This window comes from Callorhinus ursinus, unplaced genomic scaffold, assembly GCF_003265705.2.
Source record: "Callorhinus ursinus isolate GAN/ISIS: 27379988/994484 unplaced genomic scaffold, GSC_fseal_2.0 scaffold55, whole genome shotgun sequence".
Taxonomy (NCBI): Eukaryota; Metazoa; Chordata; class Mammalia; order Carnivora; family Otariidae; genus Callorhinus; species Callorhinus ursinus.
This window is the reverse complement of record NW_027397117.1, coordinates 175,172-198,505: the sequence shown is the minus strand read 5'-3', so window position 1 is coordinate 198,505 and position 23,334 is coordinate 175,172. Positions and strand designations below refer to the sequence as shown.

At 45.5% G+C, this 23,334-nt stretch overlaps 1 protein-coding gene across 9 annotated transcripts in view; it reads right to left on the bottom strand.

The window, feature by feature from the left end:
* Nucleotides 1-23,334, bottom strand: part of LOC112817455 (zinc finger protein with KRAB and SCAN domains 1) — a 100,838-nt gene that overhangs the window by 27,571 nt on the left and 49,933 nt on the right. For 4 of the 9 annotated variants that reach the window (XM_073884293.1, XM_073884296.1, XM_073884295.1 and 1 more), the window contains 4 exons: nucleotides 23,014-23,167; nucleotides 20,975-21,066; nucleotides 20,571-20,697; nucleotides 11,362-18,367 (listed from right to left, as the gene is read on the bottom strand). In XM_073884293.1, the coding sequence (XP_073740394.1) occupies nucleotides 17,475-18,367; nucleotides 20,571-20,697; nucleotides 20,975-21,066; nucleotides 23,014-23,167 (1,266 nt within the window). In that variant the 3' untranslated portion in view covers nucleotides 11,362-17,474. Of the gene's footprint in view, nucleotides 1-1,461; nucleotides 1,768-1,794; nucleotides 2,045-2,074; nucleotides 2,224-2,244; nucleotides 2,297-11,361; nucleotides 18,368-20,570; nucleotides 20,698-20,974; nucleotides 21,067-23,013; nucleotides 23,168-23,334 lie in introns of those variants that run through there. The other 5 variants (XM_073884303.1, XM_073884300.1, XM_073884302.1 and 2 more) reach the window with 5 other exon arrangements.

Below are 23,334 nucleotides of genomic sequence, written 5' to 3'. Positions count from 1 at the left end.
GCCTTTCCTGAATCTGCTGGGTTTCAATTGCTTTTAACTCAAAATACTATTCATGCTAAAGTGCCCCATCTTGGGACAGCCTGCCCTTGGCTCCTGAAGTTCCCTCCTCTGAAAAATAGAAGTTTCACACATTATAAGTCTAGTACCAGCAGAGGTTTAGCATACAAATCTGCACATAACACCCAGCTGTTGACAACAATTTTATTCATTTCTCTGTTTGGCACACAAAAGTCACAGCCTGGCCTCTGCCTCCTCATACTGTCTCGTCACTCCCCTGCTCATTCCCTATGATCCACTGATGCCCAATTTTCGGGGCAGATTTCTATTTGTCTTTCAAATCTCAGCCTAATAATAAATACACAAAAAGACACTTAACCTTAGTTATAATAAAAGACATGAAAATTAAAGCTACAATGAAACACTTCCATCTATCAGACTGGCAAAGATTTTTTAAAAATCCAATAATGCTCTGTCTTGATTCCCCCGCCCCCTACCCTGAGAAAGCCTGTTATTTCACATTTGGTCATGCTGAGTTTGCCTAAAGGTTCACTCAGGGATGCCCTCCAGGTCTTGGCTTCTGAATTTTTCTTTCTTTCTTTTTTTTTTAATTTGATTGATTGACTGATTGTAAGCTCTGTGCCCAACGTGGGGCTTGAACTCATGACCTTGAGATCAAGAGTCGCATGTTCTACTGAGCTAGCCAGGCGCCCAGGCTTCTGAAGTTTTCTTAGTAAAGTATTTATAAAATCAAAAGCATGTGGATAGAAAACAAGAGGCTTGGGGCACCTAGGTGGCTCAGCCTGTTGAGTGTCTGCCTTCGGCTCCGGTCGTGGTCCTGGGGTCCTGGGTTCGAGCCCTGCGTCGGGCTCCCTGCTCAGTGGGGAGTCTGCCTCTCCCTCTCCCTGCAGCTCCCCCTGCTTGTACTCTCTGTCAAATACATATATCAAATCTTTTTTTATTATTTATTTTTTTAAGATTTTTATTTATGTATTTGAGGGAACACAAGCAGGAGGAGTGGGAGAGGGAGAAGCAGGCTTCCCGTGGAGCAGGGAGCCCGATGCTGGGCTCGATCCCAGGACTCTGGCATCATGACCTGAGCCGAAGGCAGACGCTTAACGACCGAGCCACCCAGGCGCCCCTAAATAAATAAAATCTTAAAAAAAAAAAATTAAAAAAAAGAAATCAAGAGGCTTCATTACTAAGTCACATTGTCTTCAACCACAGTGAACTACTTTTTTTAGGCTACCTAGAAAGCTTAGCACAAGAGGCTTATAAGTTCACAGTCTACTATAACCAGAACAGAATCGTTCCTATTCCCAGGGTTTTTTTTTTTTTCTTTTCCTTTTATGACAATTTCCCAAAATGTATACTTTTATAAAAATGCCCCAAATCCGTTACGGAACAAGATGAGGCATAAATAAATGAAATTATCACAGATTCTAACAACTGAATGGTACTTACCAACTAATACTAGAACGTCTTTAACACACTCATTGTGTACCTGAAAACTCGTAGGCAGGCAAATTTGGTAACTGAGGCACAGAATTCTACTGTACAGTATTTATTTTCTGCGTAGCAGACTTCCAATCCCTGAAAATTTTTTGCCTCTCACCTCCCTGCTTCACAGCTCTTTCAACTGTTCCTAATAATAACATAGGTTTCCAAGGACCTCACCCACCAGATCACCTTTCCCTCGACAAACTATTTATAAATGGTAAGATAAAAATGCGTTTCCAAACTCGAGCAGATGCCCGTTGTGTGTGTGCTATCTATCCGAACAAAGCTCAACCGTACTATTCCCTCTCTTGGATCAGTCGCAACCCGGGACTTCCAGTGAGGCTCGGTTCCCACAGCATGTCTCCAAACCCCTCAGGCGTGTTCTCATCAATTATCCCTGAGTTGGGACTTCCTGTTGAGAGCCAGGGAAAAAAGACAAGGCAACCCGGTCCGACTGACGGCTCGGCTCAGGAAGAGCACAGAAAAACTGCTCTGGAACGAGAACGAGGCAGTTCCATTTGTGAAACCCCCGGGGCGGGGCGGAAAAGGCTTTCCCGTGAGCAAGAGCCTCCACTACCTGGGGCTGGGTAGAAGCGCGGGGCTCCTCCCTGAAGACCTCCCAGGGCGGGTCAGCTGGGGCTCTCCAGAGGCCACAGCTGCTCAACCTACTCCTCCCTCCCCGAACCCTTTCGGCCAAGGCTCTCTCTCTCGCCCGCCACGCGAACCAGGAACCAAGAGACTCACCAGATTTTTGAAACCGCTCGAAGCGCCCGTACACCTCGATGTACCCAGCGGCCGGCGCAGCCGGAAGTGCGTCAGAGCCCCGCCCCCGCTGGAGTCTAACTGGGCCGTAGCGGTCCCTCTAGGAATTGGGGACGTCGTCGCTGCATCTTGGTGTCTCGGGTTCGTTGGGGGTCGAGGCGCTTTGGGGACAGGCGGAGTCGCTCCACTTACGGGAACAGGGACCTAGTTCTACCCCCCCCCTTTTTTTAACCAAGGAAGTGCCAACCAGGTGAAGGCTTTGGCGGTTGTCCCACCCGATCCCCGACGTCCCGGTCCAGGGAGAGGGTCCCCTCGTGGACTTCAGAGCCCTGTTCACCCGTGACCTGGGCCCGTCACTTCGTGAGAACTTGATCCACGTTTATGGACACGGAGCCCCACGTTTGGCCCACGAAGCCAGAGATTGAGTGATCACTGTCAGACTTGAGTCACGGTGGCATCAATTTGGAACAGAATTCTGGGCAGAAATCTCAGAGGCTGCCTTCTAAGGTGCCCCTGATGCTGTGGGGCTTGTTAAAGAAGTCTCTGTCTTTTTCTCCCACTGCTTCTGCTAAGCTGCAGGTGTCAGACTAGATTCTCAGTGTTTCTTTCTGCACCAACCCCTGCAGCCCCCACTGAGTTTGCTTTTGCCTGATCCCTCCTCAAAAGACACACATGCTGAAGGACAGCAGCATGAAATTCCCTGCCTAAATGCACCCTGACTTTATAGAAACATGGTATCATTTCCCCCTTTTTGGGGGGGCGGGTCATTTTTTTTTTTTTTAATTTTCAAAGATAAACGTAGACAGGATGACAGTGAGCCTCCATGTAACAACTGGCCACTTTCAACAGTCATCACATGGTCAGTCTTGTTTCATTCATTCATTCCCCCCATGGGTGGGTTCTCGCTGCCACCTGTTAAGAGGCACCAAAAAGCCAATGGTGGCCCAGAAATGAGCAAATTGGAGGGTGTGAGGTCTGAACACCATACCATTCCACTGGAGAGAATCTGGAGAATTTTTCCTTACTTTAGGTAGGAGAAGAGGAGGGGAGAATGAGGGACAAAGTAGTCATAGTTTTCAAATATGTAAAGAGTTGTCATTTCCAAAAGAAATGTGTTTTATAGGACCCCAGAATTTAGAACTAAGACCAAGGAGTGGAAATGCTAGGAAAGTTCAATGTAAGGAATGACTTCCTAATAAATAGTTGGTCAAAATAGCCACTCCCTGTATCATCTGGTGCTGTCTTGGATAGGTGGGAGAGCCCTGGGGATGGGGAGGACAGCAGTACTGCAGAGCGCATTTTTGGGCTTCATACAGCTTGCCTGCCCCATATGCCTGTTAGTTTTTCCTTGACTTCCAACCCTTTCACAACACTCCTTCACCGTTACCATTCATTCCCTCCATATACCGACTTAGAGCACTTACTATGGGCAAGGTACTGTTAAGTACTTGGTTTCACCTTCTTATTGCTCCATTAAAAACCTCAAAACTGACTGACTTAATGCAACAATCATCATTTCTCATATGATCTCACAAATCTGTGAATTGGCTGCGTTCTCCTGCTTCCTGTGGTGTCATCTAAGGAGCTGGGATGGCTGGCAGTTGATGCTGGCCCACAGACTGGAAGCTCAGCTGGGATGTGGGTCTGGGGGTTCAGTGCTCCTCCGTGTGAGTGTCTCCCCATGGCTGCTTGGGCTTCCTCATGATATGACTCGCTTCCTTAAGAGGTCAAGGCAGAATTTGCAGATGTTTAGGGCCCAGCCTTGGATCTTTGCCTAGCCATGCAACCAGTGAGCTGTGACGTTGAGGCTTGAAGGAAACCCTTCCAACTCCAAGCTTCTTGCTCTTTCTAAAGGAAAGGAGGGGTGCCTGGGTGGCTCAGTCGGTTAAGTGTCCGACTCTTGATTTCGGCTCAGGTCATGATCTCAGGGTCGTGCTCAGGGTCGTGCAATTGAGCCCTGTGTCGGGCTCTGCACTCAGCTGGGAGTCTGCTTGTGATTCTCTCTCTCCTTTTCCCTCTGCCCTTCCCCCTGCTTGTGCACTCACTCACGCTCTCTCTCAAATAAATTAATTAATTTAAAAAATCTTAAAAGCAAAGGAGCCCAGAGTTCGAAAATATTAATGCCAAAATAAACCTTAAGGATGATCTGGTTAAGCTCTTGTTTTCAGATGAAGCAACCGATGCCCGGGGAAGTCAGATCCAAGGCACACTAGTGAGCTAGTTAGTAGCGGATCTGAGAGTAGATCAAGATTCTCTAATTCCATCCTGTGTCCTTACTATATCTCAACAGATTTTTAAAAATAGCATTACGAAGATCAATATGCTATCCATCCAAATCATCCTATATTACAGCAAGTTAACTTAGGATGAGTTATTATTTTCTTCCATTAATATAACTATGACCACATGGCACAACCATAAGAGAGCAAAGGAAAAGTTAGCTACCGTGCCTGGTGGCTCACTGTGATGTGTCACCTGCATTTCCTCTTCAGAGCAGTTTTGATTTCCAAGAACCTCATACTTCTTCCAGTGAATTCATTCAACAAACACCAAGAATGTGTCAGGCATTGGGGCACCTGGGTGGCTCAGTCGGTTAAACGTCTGCATTTGGCTCAGGTCATGATCCCGGGGTCCTGGGATTGAGTCCCGCATTGGGCTCCCAGCTCAGGGGGGAGCCTGCTTCTCCCTCTCCCTCTCCCCCTGCTTGTGCTCTCTCTCTGTGTCAAATAAATAAATAAAATCTTAAAAAAAAAAAAAAGCGTGTCAGGCATTGTGTTAAAAGCACTAGGAAAGGGGCGCCTGGGTGGCTCAGTCGTTAAGTGTCTGCCTTCAGCTCAGGTCAGGATCCCGGAGTCCTGGGATTGAGCCCTGCATCTGGCTCCCTGCTCAGCGGGAAGCCTGCTTCTCCCACTCCCACTCCCGCTGCTTCTGTTCCCTCTTTTGCTGTGTCTCTCTCTGTCAAATAAATAAATAAATAAATCTTAAAAAAAAAAAAAAAGCACAAGGAAAGGGGGAGCCTGGGTGGCTCAGTCGGTTGAGCATCCAAATCTTGATTTCAGCTTAGGTCATGATCTCAGGATGGTGAGGTGGAGCCCGGCGTCAGGCTCCATGCTGAGCGTGGAGAATGCTTAAGATTCTCTCTCTCCCGGGCGCCTGGGTGGCTCAGATGGTTAAGTGTCTGCCTTTGGCTCAGGTCATGATCCCAGGGTCGTGGGATCGAGTCCCAAGCGGGGAGCCCGCTTCTCCCTCTGCTTCTCTCTCTCTCTCATGAATAAATAAATAAAATCTTGGGACCCCTGGGTGGCTCAGTTGGTTAAGGGACTGCCTTCGGCTCAGGTCATGATCCTGGAGTCCCGGGATCGAGTCCCGCGTCGGGCTCCCTGCTCAGCGGGGAGTCTGCTTCTCCCTCTGACCCTCTTCCCTCTCATGCTCTCTATCTCTCATTCTCTCTCTCTCAAATAAATAAAAAAATCTTTAAAAAAATAAATAAAATCTTAAAAAAAAAATGATTCTCTCTCCCTCTCCCTCTGCCCCCCCACCCCGCTCGCACTCTCTCAAAATAAATAAAAGCACAAGGAAAAAATGAAAAATACACACAGTTCTTGGCAGTTATATAAACAAATAATTGCAGATGTGGTCAATGCGAATAGAGCGGAGACCGGTAAACAGTGCCTGAATGTGTCATCTTGGGTGACCACAGTCTAACCTCTTGTAACATGCAAACATTCCTTCTATGACAGCCCTCCGCTTCTAACCATTTACATGGCAGGGAGCTTACTAATTTAGAGAACAGTTCCCTCCTTTCAGAGAGTTCTCATTGCTGAAAGTTTTTTAAATTAAAGCAAAAGGGCGCCTGGGTGGCTCAGATGGTTAAGCGTCTGCCTTCCCCTCAGGTGATGATCCCAGGGTCCTGGGATCGAGTCCCGCATCGGGATCCCCGCTCCTTGGGAGCCTGCTTCTCCCTTTGCCTCTCTCTCTCTCTGTCTCTCATGAATAAATAAAATCTTTTTAAAAAAATAAATTAAAGCAAAAATCTGGGGCACCTGGCTGGCTCAGTGGGAGGAGCATGCAACTCTTGATCTCAGAGTTGTAGGTTCGAGCCCCATGTTGGGTGTAGAGATTACTTAAAAATAAAAAGTAACAGGGACCCTGGGTGGTGCAGTCAGTTAAGAGTCCGACTCTTGGTTTCGTCTCAGGTCATGATTTCAGGGTTGTGAAACCCGCCCTGTGCAGGCTCCGTGCTCAGCACAGAGTCTACTGTAAAGTTTCTCTCTCTTCCTCTGCCCCTCCCCTTGCTCACTGGCTCTCTCTCTAAAATAAATAAATCTTTTTTTAGAGAGAGAGGCAGAGGGAGAAGCAGGCTCCCAAGGAGCAGTGAGCCCAATGCGGGACTCGATCCCAAAACTCTGGGATCATGACCTGAGCCGAAGGCAGATGCTTAACCATCTGAGCCACCCAGGCGCCCTAAAATAAATAAATCTTAAAAAAAAAAAACCCCACAAATTAAAGCCAAAATCTGCATTCCTACAATTTCAACTCATTGACACTGGTCTTGATCAGGCCTTTTCTCTCACAAAATGCAGTCGTTGTTCTTGTCAGCTCTTCAAAATATTTGAACACTGTCATGTCCCAGCGATTCCCTACACAGTTCCATGATCTTATCTGAAGGTTGCTTCTGAATCTTGGACTGTAAGTGCTCGCTTCGGCGGCACATACACTGAATCTTGGACTGTGAAATGTTTGGACTGACTGAGGGCCCTTGGAGGGTCCACAGTTCCTAAATGACCTCCACACTCTCCCATCTCTCTTTCTCTACGCTGCTCAGTTGTCTTTTGTCTTAAAAGAGAAAAAGCTCTCCTTTGTGGCAGAAATCTGGAAGGGAAAAGCTACCAGTGGTTACTGTAGGCTCTGGCTTCCTCCTTCCCCTTCCAACAGCATGGTGGTCACGTTTCTCCCTCAAATGGTGGCTTTCAAGACCTTGCGAGTTCATTCTTGCCTTGCTGATTTTTGTTGCTGTCACTATGCTTGGCCAGTAGAGGGTGATCATACCTTGATTTCTCCTAGAACAGGGCTGGGCAAACTTCTCACCCAATACAGCTGTGAAAACTTGCCTTTTTATTTCCCAGGAGTCCGCATGTATATAGCATGTTGGGGAGCTGCAAAGACATTCATTCAGCTAAAGAAAATGAAAGCAGGGGCGCCTGGCTGGCTCAGTCGGAAGAGCATGCAATGCCTGATCTCGGGGTTTTGAGTTCGAGCCCCACGTTGGGTGTAGAGATTACTTAAAAAAATAAAATAGTAAAAAAAGAAAGAAAAAAAGAAAGAAAATGAAAGGAAAAGAGAATACAAGCAGAGTGATGTAGTTAGACAACCCGTAGCTTACAGCTGGAGCCCTGTGGCTAATAAGCCTTAGGAGTTTAGATCTGCAACTTGATTATCTGGAAAATGGGCAAAACATTACCTTTTCTGACAACGTTAAGAAATCTCTATACCCAGTGTGTTGCTCAAACTCACAACCCTGAGATCAAGAGTTGCATGCTCTACTAACTGAGCCAGCCAGGCGCCCCACCTTCTCTGACAACTTTAAAGCATTTGGATCACATGAAAGTGAACTAGCTCTGTAACTGACTATACCAACAGTAAGAGATTTGTAATCTTCAACATTCTTTGCTACAATATTATTTCTGATCTCCTCTCTGGTTTAATGTTACCCCCCCCCCCCCGGCCGCCCTGCCATGCCTCCTTCCCCAGGGATAGATGTGGCTCCACCTATCACAGATCCCTTTTCCCAATTCTGCCCTTTCTGGAGAGAGCCACCTGCCTTCTCCTTATTAAGAGAGGGTAGGGGCGCCTGGGGGGCTTGGTTGGTTAAGCATCTGACTCTTGGCTTCAGCTCACGTCATGATCTCAGGGTGGTGAGATTGAGCCCCACCTCGAGCCCTTAGTTGGGGTCATGCTCAGCAAGCATTGGCTTGAGATTCTCTATCACATTCCCTCTGCCCCTCCCCCACCATGAGCGTGTGCACTCTCAAATAAATCAATCTTAAAAAAAAAGAGAGAGGGTAGTTTCCTGCCAAGACTTTTACAAGAGCAGGTTACAAGTTGTTCCTCTGGTTTCTGGAAGAACCCGGAAAAATTTGCGTACTCTCAGAATAGAAGATCACAAAGGGCATCTGGCCCAGCCCTCCCCCATGCAAAATCCCTTCCTGCGCAGGCCCCCTGAGGTCCCCCAGCCATACCTGAGTGAACTGATGCAGCTCTGGCTGGCTCTTCAAGGTTCTTTCTTCTGCCTGTGGCTTCCACAAAGGCTACTCCTGGTTGTGCAGCTGGTGCCCAGCCCCACCCCAAGGGCCACACCATTCACCTTATCAGGGAGTGATCAATGAATTGTATGGTTATCACAACTTGCCAACAGAAGGCAGCCGAGTAAGTGTCTTGAGGAAGGGGTGCCTTTTTCTAATTTGTCTGAGTCCTGGTAGTATTTGCTTATCTGCCTTACTTGTTGCTGTACCGCTTTCTTTTTCTTATTCCTAGTATGTGGTCTGACAATAATGTTTGCTGAAAAGGATTTTTGTTTCTATGTCTGGGACTCATGCAGAACAAATTGAATCCCTCTCGCATCCCTCTTTAGATATTTGAGGGCAGAGACCAAGTTCCCAGTGAGTTTTCTCCTCATCAAGGAGAACCCTTTACTGGACATATGAGGTGGTTTTGCTTTTGTTATTCTGCACTTGGACTGCTCCTCTTTTTTTAAAATGCGGAATCCAGGGGCGCCTGGGTGGCTCAGATGGTTAAGCGTCTGCCTTCGGCTCAGGGCACGATCCCAGGGTCCTGGGATCGAACCCCGCATCGGGCTCCCTGCTCAGCAGGAAGTCTGCTTCTCCCTCTCCCACTCCCCCTGCTTGTGTTCCCTCTCTCACTGTGTCTCTGTCAAATAAATAAAATCTTAAAAAAAAAAAAAAGAAAGAAAGAAAATCCAGCTCTGGGGGCGCCTGGCTGACTCAGTCAGTGGAGCATGCGACTCCTGATCTTGGGGTTGTGAATTCAAGCCCTGCGCTGGGTGTAGAGATTACTTAAAAATGAGTAAGTAAACTTAAAACAAACAATAAAATCCAGCTCTGCCATTTATTTGGTGAGCCACTTCACTTCCTGGGCCTGTTTCTGCACTTGTAAAACCAGGCAACTGTCTTTGCAAAGCTGACGTGTGGATTAGAGAAAATTCATGGTTATTATTCCTGAGTGAAGGAGAGAGAGGGGCTGAAGGTCAGCCTAATACAAGCCACTGACAAGAGTTTCAAGGAAATGGCCATTCTAGAAAAAGGAGAACGAAGATGAGAGAAAATGCTGTTAAGAACACCAGTGATCTTTTGTGGTGCGATTTAAGTGGTTGGGGAAGAGCTGAATTCCAGGAGCTTTAAGAGGGAGATCGGCAGCAGAGATGAGAAGTGGTCATGGTCCACTTGGTAGAGGAATGTGGTAGCCAAAAGGAGAGGATGAAGTCAGACAAAAGATTGTCTTGCTCCTTAAAGCTACAGGTGGATGCTTATTTAAACGCAGAACAGGTGCTGCGGCGTGAGGAGTATGGAGGCACCAGAGAGCAAGGCCAGGGGCTCCAGGGAGCAGGAAGGACCAGACAGTGCAGCATGTCCCAGTGGCCTCAGGCCCCTGGGAAGGAACACTGAAGGGCATCTGCTGAGAGTGACGTGAAGCCGTGACCAGCATGGGGGTTTGGAGAGCAGGAGACACCTGCACCGGGAACCTAAGACTATGGCAGCGAATAGGATTATCCAGCAGGGTAAGGGTAGAAGACAGGTGGGCACGTCTGCATGTTTCCCTCGGGCTGCTGTGACAAAGGCTCAGGAATGGAGGCAGGGGAGGCAGCCACCAGGTTTGATGGGGACTGCAGAGTAAAAAGTTGAGGAGGGAAGCTCCTGGAAGGAACCCTGACCCTTGACTGTTGTGTGCCTTTGGGCTAGGGTTTTTGTTTTTTTTTTTAATTTTATTTATTTATTTGAGAGAGAGAGAATGGGAGATAGAGAGCATGAGAGGGAAGAGGGTCAGAGGGAGAAGCAGACTCCCTGCTGAGCAGGGAGCCCGATGTGGGACTCGATCCCGGGACTCCAGGATCATGACCTGAGCCAAAGGCAGTCGCTTAACCAACTGAGCCACCCAGGCGCCCCTGGGCTAGGGTTCTAGTCCTCTCCGTGCCCAAGGCTGATTTTAGTAGCTCAGGGCTGGAACCTGCCACAGGGCCCATCCCCCACAGCAGTGACCAGGTTCAAGAATGTATTGGATTCCTCCCCATTTCTGCCTGCCCTGTCCCTCACTTTGGTTCTCTGGAATCACTTCCTAAAATAATCACCTGCACACAAGCCCTCACTTTAGGTTCTGCTCTCTGGGGGCCCAGGCCAGGCCAGTGGCCAAGGAAAAGGTGAACTTCCCCTGAACTGGGATTTCATTGTGAAGATCAATGCAGAAAAATACATTCCCCCCCCGACATGTGCCACCTTTTACTTACTTAAGTTAAAAAAAAAATTGCTTATTCCACCGTTGCCCTGGAAAGCAAGCAGGGCAGGAGTCAGTATTCCGTAAGGACCCTGAAACCAAAGCAAGTAGAGCACTTTGTGCCTTGATTCTGGTCTCTAAAAAGGGTGAATAAATGAATTATTTAAATGAGACAAAGTAAAAAAAAAAAATCGAATGGAGTGTGTTTCACTATATTATGCAATAGCAAAACCAGGTTATCGGGTGAGAGGTCACAGTGTGAAGGTCTGAACTATCAGATCACATGCTGACCATTAGGATGTTTAGTTTTTTCTGAGCTTCATAAATCAGTCAAAGGTTGTACTTTAATGGTTCCATCTTCTGAGAAAATCGTGTTTGGGGGAATCACTGAAAGCTACTTTACTCCGTGATTTTTTATCTGGTTGCCCTCCTTCCGAAAAGCTACCTAGAATTCGAAGCTCCTGTGAAGGACACGTTCATCTGTGCGAGGAGGGCCTGCGGGTTGCAGTTCCAGTTTTTACCTTTGGAATTATGTTTTGCCTCATCTGAAATGTGTGCATTTATGCAACCAAGAGTAAGAAAAAACAAACGCCAACCTTGCGACCTAGAGGTGATAATTTATTGTTTTACCATGACCCAGAAGAGAAACGACATAAAGAGATTATTTATTACAATTCCCCATAATTTCCTTCCCCATCTGCTCTAACATTTGTCAGATACCACCGGCCTCCTAAAATGGACCACTGACTATAAATGCATTCAGTGGTACTTTGCCGCCATTTCTCATGATGGAAACTTTAGTCCTCCATCAAGTTTTCAAATTATTTCCAATAGAGGAGTTCCCTAGCTTTTTAAAAAACAAACCACTTTTCCTCTAAGATTCCATTATTTATTCAAAGAAGCCTTCCTAGAAAGGTTAATGAGGATTCTAAATGAACAAATTCAATTTAAAAATCACTTACTGAACATCTACCAAGCATCTGGACTCTTCTAAGACTAGTGAAATGAAAGGCCAGGTTTCAACAGCAATAACTTAATTCTGCGGGTATACAAAGACAAGTTTCTTCTTTTGGTCTAATTTATTCTAAACTAAGAAACTAGGGACTGACAAAACAGGAAAGGTTTGTCTTATCCAGTCTACAGATAAACAAGACAATGCCTGAGTTAGCTCTCTATATAGATTTAGGCTTATGATGTTGACCTGGTTGTAATACTCTATATTTAACTACAAGTTAATAAAAATACCTATGTTCATTTTAAAATAATCGCTGATTTTGCTTACAACGCCCCCCCTTTAACCTTAAACTCATATTAATTTTAGACCAAGATTTTCCTGCACAATCACCGTCTGTTGCCCACCCCCCTATCTATTTGTTCTCACGGAAGAACCCCTGCTACTAGCAGAAGCAGCTCTAAGCCTAACATGCTTTGTCCTTGCTAGGGCAGAAAGAAACCTTACCTAAACTGTTCAGAGGTTGAGGTGAGGGGGAAGGCAAGCGAGCACTGTCCAACACCCCTGAGTTGGGGCGACTGCAGCTGCCTAGTCCCTTCCCTGGACCCAAGGAACTTAAAACCCAAATCTGAAACTGGAATGAAATCCGAGTTTTAATGCCACCTTTCACTCACAGGTCTCATTTTTTTTTCTTAGTATCTTAAAACACTTAGCCTCACGGCTTAATGAGTGCTTGTGGAAGGGAGAAAGTTTGACTTTAAGACCAATTAGCTTTGCTGACTACTGTGTAACTCTTAAATGAGCCATGATTCTTTAAGTAAATGGAGGGGAGAAATCTTAAAAGACTTTTTTTTTTCCTTCTTACTGTTAAAATAACATTATTTAAGAAATCAACCTAATGCCTCTCCTTACCTTCCACTGTTTTAGGATAAAGAGAAAAACATGAGGTTTGTGGTATCCACTGTTAAACAGAACCGGACAATATGAAAACTATGTTCTCATGTTAAGACATTCTGTCAGATGAGATGTCCAAAGTGTTTCTCCAATTTTTGTGTGACCTGCAGAATTGGAGATGGCTTAGCCTCCCTATAACTTCAAGTTTGCTTTACAAAGCTTTGAAAAGTAAAACATAATTTCATCTTCAGATAGAATAAAAAATTAATTTGAGTAGCAAAATAAGTAACTGCTTTTAAATGTACAGTAGTGTGTCCATTCTAAAAACAAAACCTAAACCTATGTTAGGAAAACTTTTCAAATAATGCTTTTTATTGAATTCTCCAGTAGTAGTTGAAATAAAAATCTACTCTAACTTCTATGAAAAGATCTATTTATACCACTTAATTTCCTCTTCTCTGATTCTACATTTCACTTTGCAACCTGCAGACCTTCATGGTTTCCCAAATGGGGAACCCAGTCCCCTCATAAATATTTCTGAGAAGTTGCTCAGAGTGGGACACACAAAAATATGGCTCCTCTGGCAAGTATTGCTGTCACCGTTTGACTACGTTTTAATACTGTTACTCCAATTCACGTAACCAATCTTCCATGAGGATGGTAGGATGATCCTGGTTAGCTAGCTTCTGATGAGGACTTCAGGGTGACCAAACCCTGGAATAAAAGGTGATCAACTCTAGGGTAAAAGGGAGGAAAAAATTCCTTCACAGCTACAAATCTTCACAAGCCTTCCAACAGTCATGGGGAAGGAACAATCCGGGGAAGTGAGTGGGGGGCAGGGAAGGTACACAAGAGTACAGCCAAAGGGAATACTGCAAAATGCTTCTCCAGCCTTGTCAGAAAAACTTCCTGCCATGCCAGGAACTGGATGCATCTGTGCCTATTTTCCAGGAAAGGGCCCATATTGGTGCTTTGCTATCCCAAATTTCCTAAGCATGAAGATTAGTTAGTGGGGGAAGCAGGACTATGGTTTCTACAATCTGGTCAGGTTAAGTGGTCCCACTGGCCTTCCCAGGGCACTCCCCGCTCTCAATTCACGGAGAAGCCCCCCCGCCCCCCGCCACGCAAGCTCAGAGAATCCATTCTCTTTGCCTGGAATGGTGAGCTGGAAGTTAAGGGGTCCACTTCCTGGCTTTGAAGAGAAAACGCCCAGGAAGTTGCAGATGTTTCTAGGAACCGTTCCATTCTAGAGCCCTATTAACCTGTCTCTCCTAAGGAATCTCTGAATCTCCTCTCCTGATTTGGTAAGCACTAAACTATGAAGGTTTTCTCTCATTTCCCCCCTCCTCAGGTCTGTAAACTGACTTTTTGTCTATACCCACATTACCTCCTTCACTACTCACTCCAAAACTTTGCTCTTTTGGAGTGACGTGTTCTGTCAAATAGATTAAAATAAAGTACATTATCTGTTTACAGGGAATACAGAATAGAACCGGGTCAGAGGTACAAAACATGGACACTGACACTGTGGTCATACAAAATATATATAGAAGTACCCAGCATGAACAGTTTTTGCCTTCTTTTTAGCATTTCCCCACATTTTTTTTTTCTTCTGTGGATCCTCTGGAATTAAGATCGAGCTTCCTCTGCAGTGTTTCTGAAATTCATTACATGATTGGAACATACTGACAGGTTCATTTTCTGTCCAAAGCAATGAGTGGTATACATGAAAGTTTTCCTCACATACAATATTAATAAAGTTTATTTACAGTGTAAGCTTTCTGATGCTAAGGGCTGAGACAGGATGGAAGGCTTTGCCATACGTATCGCATTCATGAGGTTCCCTTCTGGAATGAATTCTCTGATGTATGTGAGATGTCAATGGTCACACACGTCAAACACGGCAAACTCTCTGTACAAAGTTAGCACAGTCTCACTTTTATGCCTTGAATAAAATACTAAGTGTCTTAACCTATCAAGATGCCTCATATTCTGAGATCTATATTCTCAGGCTGTAGCTTTGTCTGCCAGGCTGGAGCAGAAACAGATTCCCCACAACCTGAAGGATTTCACTTCTCTTCCTGGCAGGTTTATTTAAAATAAGGTATTTTCTTAAAAACCCTTCAAAAACTTCCATTAGGTCAACTAGCATGCTAATGGTTAACTACGGAGTACTTCAAGCCAGTCAAGAACTTCTGAATGTCCCGACACTAATGAGCTGTGGTAAGCCCTTCTGACCATGACCCAGTTACACTTCGCGTTGGGCAGCTGATAAATGGACGTGACGTGAATGGTTTTAATAAACAGCCCAAGCCTGGCTTCTTCAGAAAACAGCGTTTTCAAATGGCTGCTTGAAGGAGTGCATCTGCCGAAGACCCAAGGCAACCATGGTGACCACCCAATGGTTGGCATAGGACAGAAACGCGAGGCGCAGGTTGCTCTGATCTTTCAAAACACAAACAATGACTGTGTGATGGCAGCATGTAGTTGCGGCCAAAGAAAGGCCCATGTGGAACCAACCAAAGTTCACTGCCTCTCCAGAACAGTCGGCGCTTTGATTGGTGCCCAGGCTGAAGCACCTCGGTGCTCTCAGGGCTTCCTGGGGGCAAGTCTCTGCTGACGAGCGTCAGCAGGTTTGTGTGAAGCCTCCACTGTGGCTCACTTTTTGAAGAAAACCTTAAAAGCACTTCTTCCGCCTTCATTTACTATAAAAAGCCATTAGGTATACTCTTCTGGACCATCTCGTCGTTCTTAAACTGGATGGATGGAATTCTCCTGGTCACCAGTGGACTTCCTTGAAGTTTCTGCAGGCGACACTGATGGAACTGCTTAGAAGCTCCAGGTGGTCGGTCCCAGTTATGAAGAGAGGCCAAAGAATCACTGCTGCGCAGAATTTTAGTTTGGTCTGGAGCTGAGGCCACAGCTGCCCCCACCTCACTGGTTCCCCATTAAGCCAGGGCGTCTGGTGGGCTTGCGTTGTCGGTCAGCGAACTGGTGAAGGACGACAGTTTTAGTCGTTTCTTGAGGGAAAAACTCAAACTCTATGTGGGGTTCTCCCATTAGGCAGAGAGTCTTCAGGTCTGCTCTTAGTCTGTTTCTAAGTTTCTGCAGGGCTGTCCACCATCATTTGCACACTCTCACGAGCAGAGACCTTTCTCCCCGAGTCCCTGAGGACTGCCTATGATGCCCAGGATACCTGGCTCTCCCGCGTGTGTATCTGAAAACCATCTGTCACTAGCTTCTAGGCAGCCAATTGCTTCCTCCTGCACAGACGACGGAAAAGACCAGTTTCCTAGCCTCCCCTCAGTCTTCAGGGACGAGAAACAGAAAAGACTCTGTGCAGTTCAACTATGAATAAAACCAACCACATCTCAGCTTGTCGATGAACTTCTCAGAGCAACACACACATTGGGGAACTGCCAACTGATGGTATCAAATGCCTTTGCAAACATTCTGGAAAGTGTGGGGGGAAAATGCACTCTACACCTTTCCTTGTTCTGAAAAGCAACAAAAACCATGTCTTCTGCAGTGTATTATTTAGTCACAAATGACTGAGAAAGTGCCTAAATGATCATGCTGTTCATCAGCTGACTGAAGAGAATTCTGGCTAAGATCTTTTGCCCCAGAAAGATGTGAGGACATGGCCTTAGTAGAAGTTCCTATTTTTCTGAAGATGATGACGACGGAGTCATTTCTGACATTCTGTGGTTATTTATTTACTCACAGATCTGTGTTTTGGAAGAGTTTATGCAGGCAGCTACCCAGCGGCTTTCTTTCATATTCAGGATAAAAGGAGCGTCAGACCCTGGAGCTGTAGCATGCTCGGACTCCGGAGGTCCTCTCCCAAAGCTGGGCCAGGCTACCCTACTTCAGGTACTCCTGATTCACACGGACTTCACCGTAAGCGAAGAAGTCCTGGTAGAAGTCAGGAATAACAGTACCTCTTCTGTGTTCAGCACTGTGTCCAGTGCTATCGGGATACAGAGCGATCCCTTGATGATCGAAGCATCTCTTTGGGGAGGGGGCATGACGAAAACTTTCATACACGAAACGACGGAGGATTAAAAGACAGTCTACAATCAATTAAGTGCTAACTTGTGGAGAAATGCATTTTGGAGTGCGATAGTGCTTTCGGGATTTCGAGAAGGGAGAGAAGGGTTTTGAATCATTGTTGCCATTTCAGTAGAATTTATCTCAGCGATGAGGATAGAACCATCTACATTTGTTGCAATCCTTTGGAACTGTAGACTGGTGCACATACCCTCTTTCAGGAAGAGCTAGAAATCTTTGGTTTGATACTGATCAGCACAGTCCTAGATTTCTATAGCTTTGGCAGGCTACCAGTGATCGTATATAACTTATCGTATATATAACTAGTTTGAGCAGCATGTCCCAATGCAGTTTGTTTTAACGGTTCCTTGTTTTTGAGAAATAAGGTAGAGCAAGATGTTGGCCAAGTAGGGCTTGTTTGCGGCAAGCAGCTAAAACCCCAGTATCGCCTTCACGGAGCCAATCTTGATCTTTCAATTCTATGTTGTGGTTGCTGAGTCCGAGAGCGCCTTAAAGGTATCCTCGTTACTGAAAAGCTTGACATTTGACTGTATGTGTGCTTTGATCTTGTACGGAAATACCGTGTGGATTCTCCATAGGACGAGCTTTTCCCTGCAGGGGCCGTATGGAAGGATTACATGCCCAGAGATGATGCAAAGGCGGAACACTGCTGATGGAACTACAAGGATCCTGAAGTGTGATTTTTTTTCCTTTTAATCCGTTGAGGCCCTCTTTTTTTCCCCTCTGTGGGCACACATCTCTGAAGTAATTTTGGAAACAAAAGGGGGAAATGGCTTGTTGACGAATTCTCGCTTTACACACAACTTTTCAGGAATGCGCCAAAGGCATCGAGGGAGGCGGGGCTGTACTCGGAGGCTCGCTCTCTGGTGTGGATCCTGTGATGCAGAGTGAGGGTCGAGCTCCGGGTGAAAGCCTTGCCGCACTTAGTGCACTTATAGGGCTTTTCTCGGGTGTGAATCCTCCGATGCAAAATAAGGTATGAGTTTCGGTTGAAAGCTTTTCCGCATTCACTACATTCATAGGGTTTCTCCCCCGTGTGGATCCTCTGATGTTTAGTAAGGTCTGAGCTCTGGCTGAAGGCCTTCCCACACTCGTTACATTCATAGGGTTTCTCTCCAGAGTGGATCCGCTGATGGAGAATGAGATTCGAACTGTGACTGAAGGCTTTGCCACACTCGTTACATTCATGAGGTTTCTCTCCTGTGTGGATTCTCTGATGCAGGACCAGGTTTGAGTTAAGACTGAAGGCTTTCCCACACTCACTACATTCATAGGGCTTCTCTCCAGTGTGGATTATTTTATGGCGAATAAGGCTTGAACTCCTCGTGAAGCATTTCCCACATTCATCACATCTGTGGGACTTTGCTCCCGTTGGAGCTTCTTCAGGGGCGTTAAAGTTTGAACTCAGACTGAAGCTTCTTCCCAAACCTTTACCCTTCTCCCTTGGACCTCTCTCTCCCGCGGTGGGTTTTTTTTCCTTGACTGTAGCTGGCCCCGAATCTCTTTTTTCTCTTCCAGTTTTTTCCTCAGGGTTTCTCTGCTGCCTTTCTACTGTTCTGCCCTGCTGTTCACGTTTTTCTCCAAAATCTTTCTGGAATCTTCCTGTTGTCTCCCCCCGTGACGCTGAGTCTTCTGCGATTTCAGCCTTTGAGGTTGACTCCTCATTCTCATTCCTGTTTTCACAACCTGACACAATAGAAAATACAAATGGCACCATTTTCTTTTGAATATGTGGGTTAATCAACTGACACTGTTCTCCTGGAAGCTTCTACATGCCTGCAAAATGACCTCACAGTATTAATCGGGGATAAAATAGAAGAAAAGCAGGGGGAAAGAATCGGGACAACATGGAGTAGAGTTGGGGAAGGAGAGGGCGGGCTAAGTGGGAGGAGAGCAGAGGGAGCGCAGGGAGAGGATGGGAGCGGCGCACATGGGGGTGGGGGAGTGAAGAGCAGGGGGAGCAGAACGAGTTAGGGAAGGAAGGGAGGAGGAAAGAAGGAACGTAAGAGGTCACAATTCACAGTTCTAGGATTTGGTCACCCAATTATTAATATGAAGGAATATATGTTAAAAAAAATCATGTTCCGTTTCTAATATTAAGTATGAGTTTGAACAAAGAGAATGGACAGGCCCTCCTAGAAATGGTAAGGGGTACCAGCCCACAAAAGAAGGCATATACATGGTTAATAAAAGAAAAGTGAATACTCCAATTCTGGGAGATTTTTAACAAGGCCACGGTTAGTGGACAACACAGGAGCTCTCGACTTGGCAGGTCACTTGGATCTTCAGACACAGGAGTCTCTCTCCTCCAGCGAGAGCAGCAGAGCTGACAGTGCTCAATTATCAGAGTGGCGAGTGAGGAAGTTGATTGGGGCATTAGTAAACGTGACTAAAACCTTCACTGACAGACCCCTGAGAGTACCTGAGAACAGAAAAGAAACTGAGAACAATGCTGGATATGGCCCCTGAAGGAGATGATGTAAAAAACCAAAATCTCACAAACGCGAAATTGATCCTGTCTTTTGGCAACCAGCACATTAAAACATTGGAATACATCTTTATTGTAGTCTGCTAGATTCTGTGTGTCATTATTTTTAAATTGAGAGTGAAAACTGTTCAATGAACATGCACGTTTTATAGTTGTCTAGATTTATCTAGGAAAAAACCCAAGCTATCGCAACTCTTCTTTATTTAGTTGGCTTTCAGAGCCCTTTCCAAGTGGGTCTGCACTATCCCAAAGAGGCCCCCGGATGAAACCATGGAAAGCTAAATAGTATCCAAGCCCTGACTTTAGTGATGAAATCGCCGTAGATACCAAACCAACCGTAAGAAGAGGAAATCGGTCCACTTCTTTTGAATTCCAAGCCAAGGTCCTTGCTTATTGGGATAATTCCCAGACTGCCTCCAACTACTGTTTGCTTTTTGAAGTTATCATGGGGTAGATAATACCCAGCTAAGAAACACAGATCAGTTCTTGGGCTTAGTTTTCAGAATCTGGTCCAAAGAGCAAGTACCAAGAAACTACCACCTGGTTAGGTCTATGGTTCAAAACAAAACCTGAGGCTTCTTTAGTAACACTGTGTCTTCAGTCCCCTTCACTCACCCTCCCTCTGTCCTTGCAGGCAGAAGTCTCTCTGTGGATGTCCCACGACACACCTTATTAGAGAGCTGCTTTGCAGTACTGTCTTCCAGGGAGTGAGGGAAGGGGACAAATAGGAATGTTTGTCAACTGGGTCAGCTTGTCTTATCTGGTTGATACCTCTGAGAACTTGTTTTTGTTCTTACTACGTGTCCGGGAGCAGAACTGTCTGTACAAGATCACCGTTAGGTTTGGAAATGGGGAGTCCTGATCGTAAGGGAGGTCACAGGCACAAGTCATGAGTAATTACACAAAGCTGTTGTGCAGCAGCGCTCACTGGATGGAACAAGAAAGCAAGCCCATGGAAGGATGCCTGTTAAGTCCAGGAATGTGGTCCTAGGTTAGGATTAGACTGATGATGATTAGGTCTCACTTGGACCTCTATAATAGGAAATAGAGATTCTATCCCCTCGACAGAGGCACCTACATTACAACCGATGGGGACTGGAGACAAATCCTAGCTATCAGAGTGGTCGCAGAGGTGAGAACTCAGAACGTAAGAGTATTTCTGATTTCAAACAGCAAAAACTACCTAAAAGTAAAAAAATCCACTTGGAATCAGGGAATCACGGTATCAGGCTTTGGGGTTTAAATGAACACAAACGTGCTCCTTCTCTATCTGGCCTGAAGAAAAGGGGCTCAGCAGTCTCTCAATCCTTGTCAACTCTCAACTGAACACGTCAGAGATCCCACAACTAACAAAAAAAAGACACAAAACAATCTTAGACAATGATCCTGCATCAGTCTTACCCTGGGAAAACACGTTCCCATAATTCTCCTGCCTGTTGTCCCTATTGAGATTCCTCCGAGCCAGGTTCTGACATCCCCATTCCTCCAGGATGAGGGACACGGCCATGTCCTCGATCTTCACCATTGCCTGAAATAATATGAGATCCCCACACTCAGTTCTCCCACAGCTCAGGGACAATCCCATCACCCAAACTTGGAGTCAGGGACAGAGTTGACTGCAAGCCTGCAGGATGCTGGGAAAGAAAAGGGGATCATGCCAGGCTCTGGTGGATGGGAGGGTGGGAGTGGGGCTAGTCTGTGGGAAGGGGCATCAAGATTGTGTCCGGGCTGGAGAGAGCTAAAAAAGCTCCAGGAAGAGAGGCAGACATGAGGGTCTCAGGAAGGCAGAGGGGCCCACTGCTCACCTGGGAATCTGCCGTGAATAGTGCAGATGCCATCGCCTGGTCTCTGGGACTCCCCTCGTGATGAGGGGCAGGAACATGGGTGGCAGGGAGAGCTGAGGGAGGAGAAAGGAGCTGTGAGTAAAACCAGCTCTGCTCTGGGCCTCCCCTCCAAGAAGGGCCCGGGGCACTCTCTTTCCTGCCCAGGCATGTTTGATGTTCAGTGTTCAACTACAGAGACTCGAACGAAGAAAAAATATGACCTCTGCTTTTCCAAGTCACAAAAGGATCCTTAAAATCACCTGGTCCAATCCCTTTAGTTTAAAGAGGGGGAAAACAAACACCGAGAAAGTAAATGACTTGCCTAATGTCACACGGCTAAGAATGGTAGAGCCAGAATTACAGCCTGGATTCCTACTCTTCCTTACCTACAGAAGTGAGTAACTTCCAGTTCATGATTCAAGTTGGGCTCACAATTTAATTTTCTCCAGTCCAAGGAACAGTACCAGAGCATCATAATCTCATTCAGTTGCAGAAAATATGACACGAGCATTAACAATCTTTAGTAGTATTATCTTGAAACACAGGGCACAAAGGTGGTCTCTTCTGGCCATTTTTGGTCCTCCTACTTTTCTCCCTCACTTAGCCACAGTTTTTTGATTAAACGTATGCATGGTTCAAATGTCGATGAGACACCAGTACGCAGAAGCGTGGGTCGACACTGATCTAACACAAGACAGTCTATCAGACGATCACACAAACTGCAGTGTGTAACAACAACTATACAAATTTTTAAACCACAAAATTAAAATCTTCCCTTGCCAAGTAGTATTAGATTTGCTAACGTTACTGGACAGAGAATCTTACTGAGCTGCAAAGACATAAGAGAAATGAATTGGAAACGGAATTACTAAACCTTGTAACTATTTCAGACCGTATAGTTATAAAACAAGCTAAAGCAAAATGTGCAGAAAGACCGAGTATTTAGCATCTTAACCTTCCGAGAATTAGGAAAGACTCTGGAAGAGGAGTAGTGCTGGGAGGGAATTAAGGATAACTGCATATGGCTGAATTACCTGGAGAACTATTTACTAAGTATCAACTGTATGTGCCAGGGGCTCTAAACCTGCTATTCTGGTGCCAGGGAGTGCTAATCGAGCACTGAAAACTACAAATATTCTCTTCCATGTTGATTTCCCCCGTGGAGTGTGGAGAGACCTCGCAAGCCCTGTACACAGGACATGACTGGGACTGGATGGTCAGTGGTGGATCAGTCAGCACAACGCACTGATTTTACTGAATTTACAGATTTCTCCAGAATGCACAGAAGATAATGTTTTCTGAAGCTCTAATATTAAATGTCAGCACAAATGAACACACTGGTTAAGGAACGTGCCTTTAGCAATGCTTCTTGAACAATTGGACTTTTAATATGGTCTTGTTTTTACTGATATCCTATGTACCTAATTGAATAAACACATTGTTAATATTTCCCTCAAAGGAAAAAAAAATTTAAACTGATTTTTATGTATGACCCTGAAATGACATTTCCCCTCCTATTCCTCAAACAAAAACAAAATATTTCCTTCCATCCTTTTCCCACTGTTTGAAATTTCTGAAAGCTAGAAAAAGATGTTATATGACAATTTTTATACATTTTAAATTAAATGAATTTAAAAAATGATCCTTTTCAAGGTAATTTATGACATTAACCAGAGTGTTTCAAAACCCAGGCTGGTAAATATATTACCTCTTCCAGCAATTTCCTGTTAAAAAAAAAAAAAAAAATCTGCTGGACATTCAAAATGCTAACAGTTCCAAGAATAATGTAATGTCCATCCAAGTTCATGATGTACATTTCGTTGACCTTCTCAGTAACATTAACTCCTGAGGTTGGGTCTGTGGGTTAGATTTCCCCCAATATTTAGTAATAATGACAATAACGTGTAATGATAAAAAGACAAGCATGCTTTTTTAAAAAATTACAGGCCCTCAGCAACATAGAGAGGGCACCCCCATCCCAAACAGTTTGCTTTCCCCCCACATGAAACCCTGCTTCTTACCGCGTGACTGTAAGAGGCGAGGTTTCCGAGATGAATGCTTGAAATGGGACTGGGTGGCCTCATGATGAAGGTCAAAGCTCGAGGACTCCTGCACTGGATCCAAAGGCACCATCCCCCTTGCGAGCATTTCAGGTCCGTGAACTTGACCTGGGACCTGAGGACAAACAGGGTGGGCTTGTGGGTAAATCACTTTTTAAATGGGAATTTAAACAAACAAACAGATGGTAAGCAGACCAGTGGAGGCAGGAGAAGGAGGCCAGCACACCTTTCAGTACCCAAGCAGAGCAGAAAGAGTAACAAGGACAACTACGGCCAGCTTTA